The following is a 17,271-nucleotide window of genomic DNA, read 5'->3' as shown; positions in this document are numbered from 1 at the left end:
ATCAACATAAACAGCATTAGAGATTAAAGAAACACCCATACCTTTCTGTCAGAAGCAGAGACACCAGCAGAGTTTTCAACCTTGTAATTCAACAGTCATTTACAAACAACAAATAATGGGGAACAAATTCCCCAAAACAAGGGCAGGTTTTAAATACTGTTTTTATTTGTAAAAAAAGTTGCTCGAATAAAAATGTTGCATTGGTATACATAATCTGAAGGATGTAAAATCTGAAACTCAAATATCTGTCATGGTTTAGTGACTGCAGTCTTCAGTGATTTGCCAGAAAACCACAAATTGTATGAGGAACAGACCAGCATATAAGTAATGAACATTCCCATAGCTATCACACTTTTATCTCCAAAATGTGGAACATGTCCTCTCATAATATAAAACAAATAGGTGTAAATTAATTAAAAATCATCACAATATCTACCGTTTAATAATACATTCAAAGTCCTTTTATTTTTATAAGCTTTGTTTTTTTGGCACAGTTTTACATTTGAAATCAAAATGCCATGTCAAAAGTTTCCTTCTGTAAATGTATGGTTGTACTGCTTTCTGCAAGTTTACTCATCTTTTGTCAGTGTTTGTGGCACTTGTAGCAACCACCCTCACAGCAGACAGACCATGTCTAGCACCAGAAAAACAAGAACTATATAATCATCCTAATACAGGTCTTTCCATCATTTGTTTTTTCTCTCTGTTTCTATAGTAATAGATAGCATTAATGCCCTCCCTTCTAACACTTAAGACAATCCTGTTACCCATCCAGCTTTTTTTTCTAATCACATCTATAAACGCAAAATGTTTTTCTTTGCTGAATGGAATTACACACACACACACACACACACACACACACACACACACACACACACACACACACACACACACCTTAAAACATTTAACTAATTCATTGTCATTCCCACTTTTTCTTCTGCCAAGATATCAGGTTTTGTTGGCTTCTGCTATACATCACCATGTTATTCATGTCAAATGACCGTATTGTCATGTCATTTTTTCTTGCCTCTGCAGGAGTACTTAACGTATCTACATGATAGGTTCGTAGGTTCATAAATTCTTACTAGGCTATTGATCTGTGAGGATCTTAAGAAGCCTAGCCTTAGATTTTCACAGTAGTTTTTAGGCCTTATATTTTGCATACATCGAAGGCAGGCAGAACAAAAATAAGTTGGGATATTTATTTGTTGTCTCTATCCATGAGAGGCAAGGGTGCTAAACTGGGAGTGAATTTGAGGTTTCCCACCCATTCATCCTAATTTGAATAGAGTATGTATAGAGTAAGAGAGGTACTGCACTTTATGTGGAGGGGAGGACAGTTCCATAGAAACAGTATTCACCGTGATACATACCTAACCATCCAACATGTTTGATTTATGCTGTAAAAGATACTGAGATCCATTGAGCAGGTGTTTATGGTACAACCAGACATGAGGCTATATAACAGGTCTGACAGACTGGGGTCTTTTGAGGCTTCATATTTGAGGCAGAAGCTATAGTAGTGTGTATAAAACCAAGAATAGGGATAAAGCCTTGAGACAATCTATATCGTTTTTTGTGATTCAGGCCATTATATATATATATATATTTTTTGTGTGAAAGCTTTGTGGCCACTCTAGTGACAAGTGTTTGGACAGGTTCATACCAAATGGGCATTATATTTAATGGTTGGCCTGATGAAATCTAAGTACAGTGAATTATTGCACCTCTGGACCTGGAAGCCATATCTTTAGACATAAGCTGTGCAATGAAGGACTTCTGTATGATAGTGGATACATGGTGACCAAAGGAAAGTTCATTGCTGAGTTAAAATTTCATTTATGCCCAAGCTTTTCTAAGCAGTACCTCTTAAACAGTTCATTCATCTCTCAGCTTTCTATCTATGCTACCTAAATGATGGAGGATCATATCCTACCTTAGCTGAATTTGCACATATAACAAAGGCTTTATATCAGGAAATCTCACATCTCCAGGGGAGCCAGTCAACTTTTTGTTTCTCGTAAGAAAGGATGAGAAAGCTTGCCTGTTACTAAACATACCACAATGAAGCAGCTGTCCCCCTGTATTGTCTTTTGGTATCAGTAAACTTTTGCAAGGTACATTTAGAGTACATTTTACAATAGCAGGGGTAACTTTTGCAGCTTGCTTTAGAAAAGTTTCTGAACATGATATCCTAGAAGCTGTCACATGGACTACTGTCCACACCCTAAGCAAATACTATAAGATGGAGGCACTGTCTTTAGACAGGACAGGGTTTGGCATAGCTATGCTACAAGGCATACCCTGCAATTGTTTACATTCATGGTAGTCAGCAGGGGGCTGAGTGTTATTCTATCCATTTTATGATGCATTATTATACTGGTCACTCTCAAACAGCAAAATACATCATGTAATGTAGGAAGAGAGCTCAATATAATAATATAGCTTCTCTCTCTCCTTCTCCTTTTAATGGGATTATGTAGATTGCTACATTTGTCATGCTTATAACTGTTAGAATTTTATTCCTCAGTATTGCAGGTTTCTTTACAGTTTTGCGGATGATGCAGTTAGGGCAGCATACACTTGCACAGTTCTTTATTGTCATGCTTGTCTCCTCTTGACAGGCTATGGTGAATTTATCACCATGACCTTCACAATTGTCATCTTTAATGGGTCTGCTGTTTCATCCCATTATTATACTTATCCTAGAAAACATGAAAAAGATAGTATGACCTTTTTGATATGCATGCTAAGCTCCAGTTTCCTCAATGCATCTTTCCTAGGATGCAGCACAGCCCATGTTAGCTCTGTTTTAACACCAGCAGAACCGCCAGAGATTTGGAAGATGCCAACACAGCTGTTGTAATATTCAGAATTGTCAGTGGTCAAAAAGTAGGAACAATTATCTGCAGCAGAATAATTATGGTCCTCATTCAGACAGACAGTAGTCTAATCCCTAACATCATGTCTGACTGTCTCATTCTGGAGACACCTCCACAGCTGGACAGCTATTTTGCAGGATAAGTTGATAATAATCGTGAATTCAGAAGCTATATGATTCCTTTCCAAACATTTCCTTATCTCCTTTTTCTCCCCATGCCAGCTGCCCCACCTCATTAAAAAGTGCATAAGAGAAGATAAGGTAAAATCAACATAGAAAAGTGCCATTCAAGATGAACCATGAGACCAGAAAGTATCAGGTTAAGACTCAAGGATCTTCCTGGTACCAAACAAAGGCATGTACTGGACTTGAGTGGGCCAAATTAATATATCCCCTTATACACCTTTCAGATGGTCACAGTGGAGTCCAACAGTGGAGTCCATCATTTTCTGTCTGCCAGTAGAAGACTGGATGAACTCTTTGAACCTCCAAGATGCTTGCCTGTGTATAACAAGTGCTGTGGAAACCAGCACGCTTCTGCATTTTAAGGTAGGAGTTTGCCATTATCACTTCCATAACCTTCTGTTTGTTCTTACTTTAACCCCCAGGGTGTTCACCAAATGCATGTTCATAGTTAAAGAAAATCAAAGGTGGCACTGGGTAAATGTACTTACTACCCTGGATAACCTGTTCTTAGTTACTCTATTATGGATGCCTGAAGAAGGACTCATTCTTTGTCTCAAAGCAACTGCTAGCCATTTGTTTTAAGTTAAATAAACATTTTAAGTTTTATAAGGTCTAATAATTTATTTGGTGTTCTTGTAGTTTCGTGTCACTGTGCAGTTTTTTCCAGTCTTCATTTATTTATTAATTGACATTTGTTTACCAGGAAAGCCTGAATGGATAATTTTATTGATTTTCAATGGAGGCCTAGTAGAAAAGCTCCACAAAAATGAAAACAGAAGACACATATACATAGATGACAACTGATATTATATTACCATAATATAATATAATATACTGTATATACATAGTTGTTGTTGTGTCTTTCGGCTTTTCCCAGTTACGGGTCGCCACAGCGAAACTCCGGTCCGCTAATGATTGGCAGTAGATTTTTACGTGCTGAGTTGCCAGCCCTGATGCACAACCTTCAATGAAGGTACACCCATTCACGCATGTCTCCACACAGAAGATGTTCTAGCTGAGAATCAAACAGGACAATGTCTTACTGTGAGGCAACAATGCTACCGCAGCACCACCACCGCAGTACAAATATTAATCCATATGTCATGTAGAATAACATCCGTACACCATCAGTAAAACAAGATGAATACAATATCATGTAGCACTGAAATATATTGACATAAGTGAGCAAGTTTATTACTCGCTCCTAGAGGAAATGTCAGAGTGGAACATACAAATAATGGATACGGAGGAGGAGTGGAAGGGAGGGAAGAGTGAGAAATAGTATTTGTTTGAGGTGAAGAGTAGAGTAGGTTTGGGAGACTGGAGAAATAATGAGGGAAATCAAGATTAAGAGTAAAGGGAGTAAGGAAAAAGAGAGATATTGATGATATAGGCATCAGCGGAGTTGGAGATGAGATTGTTGTCAAGCAAAGCCTGGAGATAGAGAGAAATTACTCTGAATTATAATGAACACTGCAAAGTCCCAGATGTGGTCTTCCTATATACTGACATTTATAGGATGTACAGAAAGAGAATTGTTCCACCACCAATCCTGCTAAAAACTTGAAACTTGAAAACTTTTAATAAAAATAAAACAATGATAGAATAAAACACACTGGCTCATAAACCGGATACGCACGTTCAGTATAATACCTTTTTCAAATCCTAAATGTTAGCCAGTAAAACTTCCTGTTAAATACCTTTATTCTCTGGTATTCACTCATTTAAGGATACTTAGTAGCTATAGCAATGTATACAACCTTTCAATTAGGGTATTTTGAGTGCTGAAGAGGTTTTCTTTTTACTGCATGTTTTAAAGAAACAAATGCATTCAGACCTGGTGGCTGATCTGAACGCCAGTTCATTATCTGCTTCATTTCTTCAGTTTCTGTTTGATTTACTAAGCCACCACCTCTTAATGTTTCATGGAGTCTAGTTAGTGTCATAAATGTAAAAGAGTGGCTACCATTTGCACTAATGTGCATATAAAGTGCATTGCTAATAACTCTATTTCTTATGTTGGATAGATGTTTTAAGATGCATTCTTTAAACATTTGATTCATTTTCCCTATGTAGTATGCCTTGCAGTGACTGCAGGTTGCCACATACATGATGTTCTTATTCCGACAATTGCAAATCCTTCAAATGTATAGTTCTTCTTAGTTAAGGTATGTGTAAAGATGTTCGAATTGTTAAGGTAAGAGCATGCCTTGCAGCCTCCACATCTGAACGTACCAGTTCTCTTACTCCTTTGAAAGCTCCTCCATTCATGTATTGTAACTTAGCAGTCTTTTTAAATGTTTCCTGTTTTTAAAAGAAAAACTGGGTTGGTCTCCAACAATTTCTCTAATTTTATTATCAGATGTTAGCACTGGCCAAAATTTAGTAATGATGTTATGAGTAGCAAGATTGTCAGTGCTATATGTTAGCTGACATCTCAGGTTGGACTTTGGCTCTTTCTGTTTGCCCATAGTTGTTCCTCCTTGTCTGAAATATAAGGTCTTGCTGTCTGCGATCGTCATTCCAAAGTAGTTGCTTCATTAGTTTGCATGTCTTTGATTTTTGTATCCCCTCTTGGTAAGTCTTTAATGAGTTTAGTTTGCTCTTCCATATAGTCTTTATCTCTCGTACAATGTTTAGATACTGGAGTTAATTGGTTGGTCACTATATTATCAAGGACATGTCTGGGATGCATGCTGGTATTGTATAACAGATGATTACGCCATACAGGTTTTCTATGCAGTCTAGTATTAACACATCCTGTATCATCTAGCATTAACTTAACATCCAAAAATTCTATCTCCATATTAGCAGATTTCATTTTGAATTTTAAAAATGAAGGTGTGCTGGTCAAAAAACATACAAATTGCTCCAAGGAAGTTAAGTCACCTTCCCATTTGCAGAAATTGGGAGTAGCAATCGGAACCCCGTGCGCAAATAGCTATGCTAATTTGGTCCTGGCAAGATGGGAAGAGCTATAGAAAGTGGTTGTTAATAACAAATGGAATAACAATATAATTTTCTACACTCGATTCATGGATGACATTTTTCTTCTACAGGAAGGTGACAACTTCTTTGGAACAATTTGTATGTTTTTGCATGAGCCTAGATGGCATGGAAAATTGAGTTATACTGATTCATGCACTATCAGCTCCAAAGATACATTTGGATTAGTGCACTGCATAGAGTTCTGACCCATGCACTGTCAGCGCCAAAGACACATTTGGATTAGTGCACTGCTTAGAGTTCTGACCCATGCACTATCTGCTCCAAAGACACATTTGGATTAGTGCATTGCTCCTGAGAAGAGTCTATTAGAATGGCCCAGGTGAATCAGTCGCAATTGTTCACTCCCAGGATTTCCAGCAGAAAGTAACAGATGTGTTTACTCCCTGTACCCTCCAGCATTGCATAAAGGGTATATATAGTTGTGAAATAACATGCTTTGACTAGATCTGATGAGTTTTTATAATAAGACAAACGCATTCATCATAATAAAATTTTAAAAGGGATTTCAAGTCTCCCAGAGTTTCAGTTACTTGTAAGAAAATTGAACCAAAGAACATTTTATTACAGCCAGGAATGCTCCAAAGGCATCCCAAAGCTTGGGAAGGGAACGGGACAGAACAGTATGAATCAAGAACTCAAATCAGTTAGTTTACTGAGCCCTAACCAGTGACAGATATAAAGTAAGACCCATACAGAATTGAGCAAAAGACAGGTAAAACAGGTCTAATAATGCTGAAGATTTCTAGCACCATTTCTGGCAGAGGTCTGTAACAGTCCACATTCCTTAATTTGTATATGAGTATAGTAGTTTGGATATTGTCTCATTGATAGGCTGGCCGTGCTCCATTCCCCCAACTTCTGCACATCATAGCAGTCAAATAATTCAGTTCAGTATGTGGACAGTACTAAAACAACCACTTTTAGCTTAATTTCACAATTTTCTGTATTATGTAAGCACCATAGATTAGTAGTTTCTGACATGCTTCCTGGCAAATAAGTGGATTTTGTGACAGCCCTTTATTTCTCTAACTTGGATGCTCATCGTGTGACTCAAATGCTTTCCATTCTTTGTATTACAACTTACATTGCAATTTGGAGAATGTAAGGGTGAAACATTTTTCACTGATCTGTCTTGGCTCCATAAAATTTAGCAAGGATTGTCCAAGGAGCTTTGCTTTATGATACAGATGTGATAAACCTGTAAGCACAACAAGGACACACATACTTTTTATATGTGTCCTTTCCTTAAGTAATGTTGGTTAAAAATTCCAAAAGATTTTGAAAATACTGCATTTGGAGTTTGGCAATGTTGAGGTCATCACTTCCATACTGTGAGGCAGTGATAGCTTGTAGATGCACACTAGACAATGGAAGTCACCAACATCACTAATGGAAGAATGGATTACTGTGTTACCAAAACTATATAACATGAGCATCTCTACCAAACAGCTAGCTTTGATTTTTTTTAGGTGTTGGCACTAAATTAGTACTGTTGTTAGATAACTAATCTGTCAGGAAACAATATTTTGAATGTAAAAATATAGTATCCTTTACTGTTTTGTTATCTCATAGTTATTAAATTCCTATACAGTACGCTGTTTTTGTCTAACAAGGCAGGAGCCCCTGTAAAGTTAGAGAACAAAACTCTACTTATTTCACTTAATGATTATGAGGTGTCATAACTAGATGGAACAGGAAAGAAATACCTTATGTTTCTATAAAATAATTAGTACTTGTTTTTAGCCCCCCTTCTAAGTTTCCATTAGTTTCCATTATGGAATCAAACTTATGATCTCTTGGCTTTCAAGAAAGTACAAAAAAACCTTGATTTATATGTCCTCTTTACCAACCTTATGTTGTAAATATTCAGTGTTAATATTAATAGTATAACTGATTTCACTTAATTATTTTTTGAAAAAAATTACAAAGGATTTTAGAGTAAACATAGGTTTTGTAGTGTTAAAATATGTGTGTTTAGTTACTGTGTATCGATGATATTTGAATATGCTTAATAAAATGAAACATATTTTGGGGAAAGTTCTTCACAGAAACATCAAATAAGTAGAGGCTTACAAAACCTAGGTACACACCAAATGAGCATAAATCTGCCCCAAATGGAAAAGCATTTGGTGAGATAAATATGATACTATTATTGTCTCTGGTTAGTAAAGCAGAAAATAATGATTTACTCACCGATCAGAAAAAAAATGTTAAAATATTTGAGAATGGATTCAAGAAAATCACGCATTAATAAAATGTTATGATCTATACCTCTCAATCTCTTAACACAAAAAATCTGGACAAAACAAAAAATAAAGGGGCTACAAGGATCAAAAATAGGAACATTTTTAAATATTGGTTTTATAAACTGTGAATGTTGTTTGTATAAAAAGTTGTATGTTAGCATGCATTTTCTGACAGATATGAAGTCTAGAATATAAATATCTGTCATTATTTACTAACTTCAGCGATCAATGATTCGCTGGAAAATCACATATTTTATGAGGCACAGACCAAAAATATGAAGCAAAAATCTGGACAGTTGAGAAGTATGTTATCTGTGATTTGATCATAAATTCTTTGCAGTACATGAAAGCGTAGTTTCTCCTGTGTACTACAACTTACACAGACGAAGAGTAGGAGCACAGTGTTTAATAGCTTTGAAGGTTGTAACATACTTGCAGCTGCTTCACTGACAATGGGCAGAATGAAGTGCATTTTTAATGAATGAGTAGCTTTAAATGCTGTTAGGCATGTATCTCAGCCATACTTTTTTTTCTGAATGTCTGTGTTTGACAATGGAGAAACAAGCATTACAGTATAATGTTTACCTCAGCTTTTATAGCTGTGAATATACTTCAGATGTCTCTACCATCAGACTGGGATATAAAAGCACTGAAATGTGCTTAAAAATTTCTTTCTGATTTTGGAGCATATATATTACAACACTGTTAACAATATCATCAGGACAATGTTTTGCCTTTATTTGATGGGTGAGGAAGGGACATACCAGTAACAATATTGCTGGTTAAATGTGCCCAAGGTCAGAATATCATGATTATGCTGTGATCTACCCAGTACATGTAGTCGGGAGTAAAATATCAAAATATGTATATATATGTGTGTGTGCGTGTGTGTGTGTGTGTGTGTGTGTGTGTGTGTGTGTGTGTGTGTGTGTGTGTGTGTGTGTGTCTCAAAAGTGGGAGCAGTCAGTCCCACAACCACTCATACCCCTCATGCAGAGTAGAAGACCCTGAAGTATTAAAATTAGACTAGAAATATTACAGTACTATTTCTTTAGACTTTTAATGTAAAGACAGAGAACTTACTAATACACAATGTGTTCATATACTCAAGCTCATAGCCACACACAAACACGTGTGTATATATATGTATATATATATATATATATATATATATATATATATATATATATATAAATTAGATATATAGATAGATATAGATATATAAATATATATATATATATATATATATATATATATATATATAGATTAGATATATAGATAGATATAGATATATAAATATATATATATATATATATATATACATACATACATATAAAATTTTAATTAGCTACTAACTGATTATCTACAAGATGTAAGACAGTATTTTATTTTTTACAGATGTGCAGAAGACTATTATTGGACAGTGCCTTGGTGGAGTCATCTACGCTGTCCTTGCTGGACAACCTTTGGTTATTTTGTTAACCACAGCACCTCTTGCTTTATACATCAGTGGTATGTATTCGCAGAGATTTTGATGTGATGCCTGCTTTATATTCATCACTGTCAAAAGAAAAGTGCAAATGCTTTGCTTGATTGATGGATAGCTGTCTCAATGGTCATTTGCTGTTTTAGTGCTATTTTCTGATCTACAAAGATATGCACATTGAAGACAGTTGGAGCATTTTGACTGTGTCCTTCTTCTGGAGTTGAAGTGTATAAGTAACTGTGGTTAGAGTATAGGCAACCTGTATATCATCATCTTGAATAGATAATGAACATTCTCCAACAGGGAGTTAAAGTACATGTAATGCCCACTGAAAAATAAGTCTGTAGCTTCATGGCAGCATATTAAGTTGTTGAAAAGCGTAGACAGTTAAAAAGCAAATGGCTTCTATTTTTTATACTCACTAAACAATGCTTTCCAGTCTAGCAATCGTAAAAGTAAAGTATAAATAATCATGTATGTGTGTGTGTGTGTGTGTGTGTGTGTGTGTGTGTGTGTGTGTGTGCGCGTGCGTGTGTGTGTGTGTGTGTGTCCAGCATGACAGAAGGAGAGAGAGAAAGAGAGAGAGAGAGAGATTGCTGACTTCAACATGCAGTCATTTTGAAGCCTTTTTAAATAAGATTAATAAAAGAGCCATTATTGACTGAAGGAGTATCCAGAAAAATAATATTTGAAGCTGTCAACGCCAAGCAGCAAAGTCACAGACTTTAAAGGAGAGGGCGGTTGTCATGCCTTGCTTTTTTTGTTGTTAGGATGTAAAGTTAAAGTTGCAATACATTGCATTTAATTTTCCTTTCATTTATTTGTTGTCATGGATACATCTGAGAATGTGTTCACTCAAAGTTGATGTTAAGTGCAGTGTGTGTGTGATTTTGTCTGCCTGTGTTTCTGGAAGCATTTGTTTCTGTATATATGTGTGTGTGTGTGTGTGTGTGTGTGTGTGTGTGTGTGTGTGTGTGTGTGTGTGTGTGTGTGTGTGTGTGTGTAATACTTAAATAATGTATATTTTTAATGTTAAATACCTCGCCCAACAAAAATTACATATATTATAAACATTAGACTGAGGAACTAGTTTACATCAAGAATATTAAAATATATAGTAAGTAAAAATAAATACAAAGCAATTTAACAGATAGGACATTCTCTAAGCACACGCATGCCCTCCAGGATGTATGCTATCGCAGAAATAACACCCTTTCAATTGTGCAGAAACCCATCACATGTAGTGTTGGGCCACAGAACACAAATCCTGTTGGGTATTTTCATTTGCTTAGTAACCCTTGAAAATATACTGCTGTAGTTTATGTGTATCTTTGTGACAAGATAACTAATGAGCTCCAGAAAGGCCTATGTAAACCAAAAACATTTTTTTTTGTAATCAGTTCCTGTCAGTTATGGACCTGCTTAACAAATATATAGGGAATCTCCAGACTCTTGACCCCACATTGTTTGGCTTTGTCAAGGGGAGATCCTGCCTGCTGAACCTGGTTGACTTCTTCGAGGCAGTAACCAAGGCTGTGGATGAGTGTAAGGCAGTGCATACAGCTGACTTCGACCTGGCCAAGGCCTTTGATACCATTCCTCACTCAGGTATCACTGATAAACTCAGCAAACTAGGCATCAACCCTTACATGACTCAGTGGGTTGCAAATTGGCTCACAGACAGGACCCACAGAGTAAAAGTTGCAGATTCCAAGTCACACTGTCAACCAGTCATGAGTGGAGTCTCACAGGGCTCGGTCCTGACCCCTCTCCTTTTTGGCATCTACTTCTCAGAAGTCCAGGCCAACACAGAAGGACTCTGGATGACCCAAGTCTGCTAATGATTGCAAGCTAGGAGTCATTATCAACTCCCCAAGTGATGCAGACATCCTACAAAAGGTCCTTTCGGAGACCGATGACTGGTGCTGGATCCATAGCATGAAGTTTAATGCCAAAAAAATGTGTTATCATCCCCTTTAAAAAACCTCATTTCCCATGGATTACCACATTGATGGGAGCCCACTGAACACTGAAGGGGCCATAAGAGATCTGGGCACCCAGGTTGACAGTCACCTCACCATCGACCACCACATTGCCACTGTGGTCAGAAAGTCCTTCTATGTGACACATCTTATAACCAAAAGTTTTGCATCCAGGAAGAAAGAGGTCATCATTCCTCGCTACTCATCCCTCATTAGACCAATCATTGAATATAATGTCCCGTTTAGACTCAAGTAACTTCAGCTGTCCTTAGTCTCTTATTGTCTACTTAGAGATGATCTCTGCTTGACTTACAAAGTCATGTCTTATCCAGCCTACTTGAAATGCTACATGTAAAGAAATCCCAATCCCTCTGTGCCACATGCTCTAGAGATCACAACCTCATTACCACAATTAACAGAACATGCTGGAGGTGCAGGTTCATTTCCCAAAGACTGTCCATACTCTGGAATAGGTTTCCCATTCATATCAAGCAGAGTACCTCGCTGGACCTCTTCAAGAGAAATCTTGGCGAGTGGATGGGTAACAGAAGGTTCACCCCAGGGATCACTCCAGTTGTCCTACTGGATAGGGGCACTGTGATCTAACATCAGGTGGCACAGTGCCTGGGAAATTGTTTTGGGCTAGGCTTGTAAAGGCTCCAGGGCCATTAGCCTAGTACACACCTATGAACGTCTGAACCTATGTGACTACTCAGCATGTGATGACAGAGACGTGACCAAGTCTCACAGTTGGCAGTGGCTGCTGGTATCATGTTATTTATATTCCCCTAAAGCATAACAACTTTCCAGCAGAGCCAACTGTAAAGGGAAAGAAGTGCAAATATGTGGACTTGTTCTTATTCATGGAAGGCAATGTTGGATCTTGCTCCCCCCCCCCCCCAAAAAAAAGCAGATTTGCATCATTTATCCAGAGTTGTATTGCATATGTTTTGTGTTCAAAATGGCTTTCATAGGAGTCTGAGTACCATTGTTTAGCTTTGCTTCACGTATGCATAATTAACTTGTGACACCATTAGTGTTCTGTATGCAGCTGCTGACAAAAATTTTCCATGTTGATGGCAATAAGGAAAACATATTTAGCACTGACATATCGTTTCACATTTTTCCAGTTTTCTGCTTTATTGTCAAAAGTCCTTTCTAAAATGGTATTATTTAATCAAATGTTTTTTTTTTTTTTTGTAGATGTAAAGGAATGGACAAAAAAATTGTTCTGAGAATGACCCTTGCAAAAGTCAGTGTTGTATACAATTCTCCATTTCTGATAACATTTTGAACAAATAAATATTAATGACTAGGTAGATGCCAGAGCTGTGCATTTCTATCTCCCACATAAGAACTCTGTATATTTACAGGCATTAGGTACTGTACCCAGTCACAAGGTTCTACTGTTATTTATAAGGTAGATGATGCTGTGTTCTTCTCAATCCACTTGTTTGGGAGTAAAACACCAAAATGGCTGCAGTCCCATCCATGCTTGACATGTCTGTGTATGTACTCCTCCACACATGCAGGCATTGCCCATGTATAACAATACAAGTATTTTATAAACATATATATATATATATTTATATATATATATATATATATATATATATATATCTATAAATATGTATATATATATATATATATATATATATATATATATATATATATATCTAGATATATATATATATATATATATATATATATAGTGAGAGAGAGAGAGTGAGAGAGAGAGAGAGAAAGAGAGTATGTATAGATATTATTTAAATACATTCAGGAGTAGTAAACTCCAAGGAAAAAGAACATACATATCAGTGTCATGTTGCCTCTGTGTGCAGTTATAAAACTTAGCTGACAACATGCTTCATGTGTAGTCACAGGATGATGCAGTAACAGCTAACTGTCAGGAGAATGTTATATTTTAGGCGGCACTGAGGGTGTATGAAACCTCTTATATTCCAACTCTCCCAGTTGAACATTAACTCATATGCAGTTCACTTGAATCGATAACAGACTGTATGATATAATTTATAGAGTTAAGGTCTAGGGCAGACATGTACCACAGACTTCTGTTTTGGACCTCCTCCTATTGGCATAAGCGTGTCTGACAAGAAAGCTGACATCAAATAAGTAGAGCTCATAGGATCAAAGGATCACAGGAAGTTACTAGGCTAATGGCCCTTGGGACCTTATAAGCATAGCCAAGTTCTTATCCTTATTTACATGATCAGCACAGGTGGAACCCTTGGGGTGAATTTATAGTCACCCATCTAGTTGTCCAGATTGCATTTGAAGAGACCCAAAGAGGTGCTCTGTTTGACATGAAGTGGGAGTCTGTTCCAAAGGTGTGGTAATCTCTAGGAGACAAATCTGTCCCTCCAGCAGGTTTTATTAATATGACGTACCAGGTTAAGTTCTTCAGAGTGAGTAACCTGTGTACCATTTAACTTATGGATATGTAGCATTTCCAATAAAGCAGGGTCAACGATTGCCTTGTATTCAAGGCAGAGATCACCTCTGAGTAGTCTGTATGGAACAGAATAAAATGATGGTGATTTCAGATTATCCCCATAGAATAGATGCTGAAGACATTGAATTTTCCTTGTGAGGATCCTTTGTGGTTTCTCCAGTTGCTGCAGGTGCTTGGAAAGGTACATGCCAAAAGGGGTGTTGTTCTCAATTATTGGCCTAAGAGGGCATTTCTGACCTGCTCTTTAGAGATATAAGGTAGGGAACATATGGTAGACATATCATTGAGTTTGTGTGGTGAGGACAGGAGAGTGAAATTTTCACAGAATCTGTCAACCAACAGGTTAACTATGTCCACAGGCTCAGTATATGTGGTATCATTGACTACCAGTTTGACAGAAATCTGTGCCTTTTCCTTTTAGGCCTTGGATGTAGCTATAGAAGGCCTTGTGGTTGTCCTTTGCTGAGGAAGCTAATTTGGACTCATAGTTTGCTTTTGAGGACTTCACAAGAAGTCTTATTTGCTTGTTTAAGCTGAGGAGGGAGTGTTTCCAGTTTAGGAGGTCTTGCTCCCTCTTACTCTTAGAGAGCAAGTTCCTCCTCTTATTGTAAAGCCTGTTAATGGCAGTTGTCCACCAGGCAGGTTTGCTATTCCTTGAGGAGCTTGTTTTGGTCCTATCGGGTATGGCTGAGGCAATGCAGGTATATAGGTATTTGTATAAAGCACTGGTGTAGAGGTTGGCATAGTTACCAGTTCCATCTGTGGAAGGAGGTGCAATGAAGCTATTTATACCAGCCCATAAAAGGATATAATCTGCTTGGATAAGTTGTTTAGTTTAGTTGCTGCTAGAGGAGGATCAGATGTGATAGTTTGAATTTGACAAATTTGTGGTCAGATCTCACCAGGGAGAACCTCACAATGGAGGTGCTACAGTGGTCCACCATATTGGTAAGCACTGGATCCAGGATGTTGGCACCCCTTGTGAGGGTGTCAACCAGCTGGTCCAGGACACTGGAGTTAACAAAGTCAAGGAACTTTTGGGCAAGTGAGTCTGACCACTAATAATTTACCTAGTCAATGGATGGGTGGTTAAAGTTGTACAAAAACATGGTGTTCAGATGTATCTTGATAGATTAGAGTAAATCTGAATAGGCACAGTGCATGTCCTGATTCATGGAGAGGGTCCAGTAGCTGGCAATCACTTGAACAGGTGTCCTACCAACAGTAATTGCACCTGAAGTGTCTCCAGGGAATCATACTGTTTAACCAATCTCGAGGTGTGTTTATGTTTTCTGAATATTGATACACTGCCTCCTTTAGTATTCACACCTTCAGTTTGAAGTCTGAACATGTGGAAAGAGGTGTATCCCGGTATGGCTGGGATGTTCTTCACAGCCTTGAACCAGGTCTCCTTGACTGCACAAATGTCTGCATCTTGCAAGGTAAGGACAGCTTCCAGTGAATGCAGTCTCATGTTGAGACTCCTAGCATTTAGCAGCATAACCTTGAGGTTGTTTTTAGATGGAGTTTTTATGTTGGGAATTTTGTCCTTGAGACACTGCCTAAAAAAGGTACTATGGGGGTGGCAAGAGCCTTAGCCAATAGCTGAAATTCCAGGAGTGACAGATGAAGATCACCTTTGGCTAAGCATCGTGGTCTGTCGATCATGTCATCCCAGGCTGAGAGATAGGGTCTATATTAGATGATCGAACTTCCAAAAGTTCGACCGTCATATGGTCAACACCATATGATCGAACTTTTAAAAGTTTGAACATCTAATAAAAAAATAAATAAACTACACAAATAACCTACCTGAACATTGTAAGCAGGGGGCCAAGCCCCCCTGTACCCCCCAAACCCCCGCTCTTTAAATATACCAACTCCAAGATTGCACTATAGTGCAGAAAAGGGAAATCTTCTCATTCCATGCTGTACGGAGATCTCCGTTAAAACTTTCAAACTTTCAAAAGTTCCATATGACGGTTCAACTTTTGGAAGTTCGATCAACTAATATAAATCTGACAGATAGTGGATCCCTATAGAATGACACCAGAAGCTAAGCCAATTATTGAAGTCAATCATTTTCTGTTTTTATTGAGGCATCATTCTAGGTGAAAGTAAAATGCTGCTTAAAGCTAGGGACATACCTGCTTGAGACACATAGTCCAACAGCTCAGTTATGTCTCTCTTCATATAGTCCAGAGATGTATGTCTCAAATGGCTTATACCAACATGGACTATGACAAAATCATAACAGTACTTGTTGTTGAGAGACATGAGTGAATGTTTGATATGGTGTATCCTGGCACCTGACAGACAGCTGACCTTGACCTTTTCTTTATCCAGCCTGGTGAGAGGGACATCATTGTGTCTCACGATGGAATCACCTATGACTAATATGTTTGGTTTTGTGTTTAGCCTTAAAGGTATGGCAGGTGAGACATTGGTGCATGATCTATTATGTGTAATGAGTTCTGCAATGGAAGTATTATAGGTAGGGTGCTTGTGTTTGTGTTTGGGCAGTCTCTGTTGTTTAGGTATGTTTCTTGTGGACTTCCACATATGTAGGTATGTGTGATGTGGGTTTGGGTGGAGTAGGAGGTAAGTTGTGCATGCTGGCAACCCACTTATTGTCATATGTACTGACTGGTGTGTGAGAGAGCATAGATTCAAGGTTGTTAATATAGTTACATTTCTCACACATTGTGTTTGTGTGGAATAGGAGTAAAGGGTTGTCAGTGAACATGAGGCAGTTGTTAAACTGCCTCAGGATACTCGTGGTGACCAAGCTAGCTGGAAAAACTGTGGGAAATTGTCCACCCATAGCAATAAGTACATTTATATGATCAGGAAAAGAGGTCACACTTAGGAATGGCTAGTGGGTGAGAGGTGCGTTGGTAGTTCTGAGCCTAGGCTTAATGTTCCACCTGACAGTAGAGTAGGGCTGTGAGAAACCTCTGGAAGACCACAAGCATAATCAGGTTTGCTGATGATCACAAAATAGCAGC

At 37.7% G+C, this 17,271-nt stretch overlaps 1 protein-coding gene across 3 annotated transcripts in view; it reads left to right on the top strand.

Moving 5' to 3' along the window:
• Positions 1 to 17,271, top strand: part of SLC4A11 (solute carrier family 4 member 11) — a 1,277,001-nt gene that overhangs the window by 1,012,898 nt on the left and 246,832 nt on the right. For all 3 annotated transcript variants that reach the window (XM_044064085.1, XM_044064086.1, XM_044064087.1), the window contains exon 11: positions 9,721 to 9,834. In XM_044064085.1, the coding sequence (XP_043920020.1) occupies positions 9,721 to 9,834 (114 nt within the window). The remainder of the gene's footprint in view (positions 1 to 9,720; positions 9,835 to 17,271) is intronic.

This window comes from Protopterus annectens, chromosome 2.part2 (assembly GCF_019279795.1).
Source record: "Protopterus annectens isolate FY-2018-M chromosome 2.part2, PAN1.0, whole genome shotgun sequence".
NCBI classification, from domain to species: domain Eukaryota; kingdom Metazoa; phylum Chordata; order Ceratodontiformes; family Protopteridae; genus Protopterus; species Protopterus annectens.
Note: the sequence above shows the minus strand (reverse complement) of the source record. Positions and strands in the feature narration are given on the sequence as shown.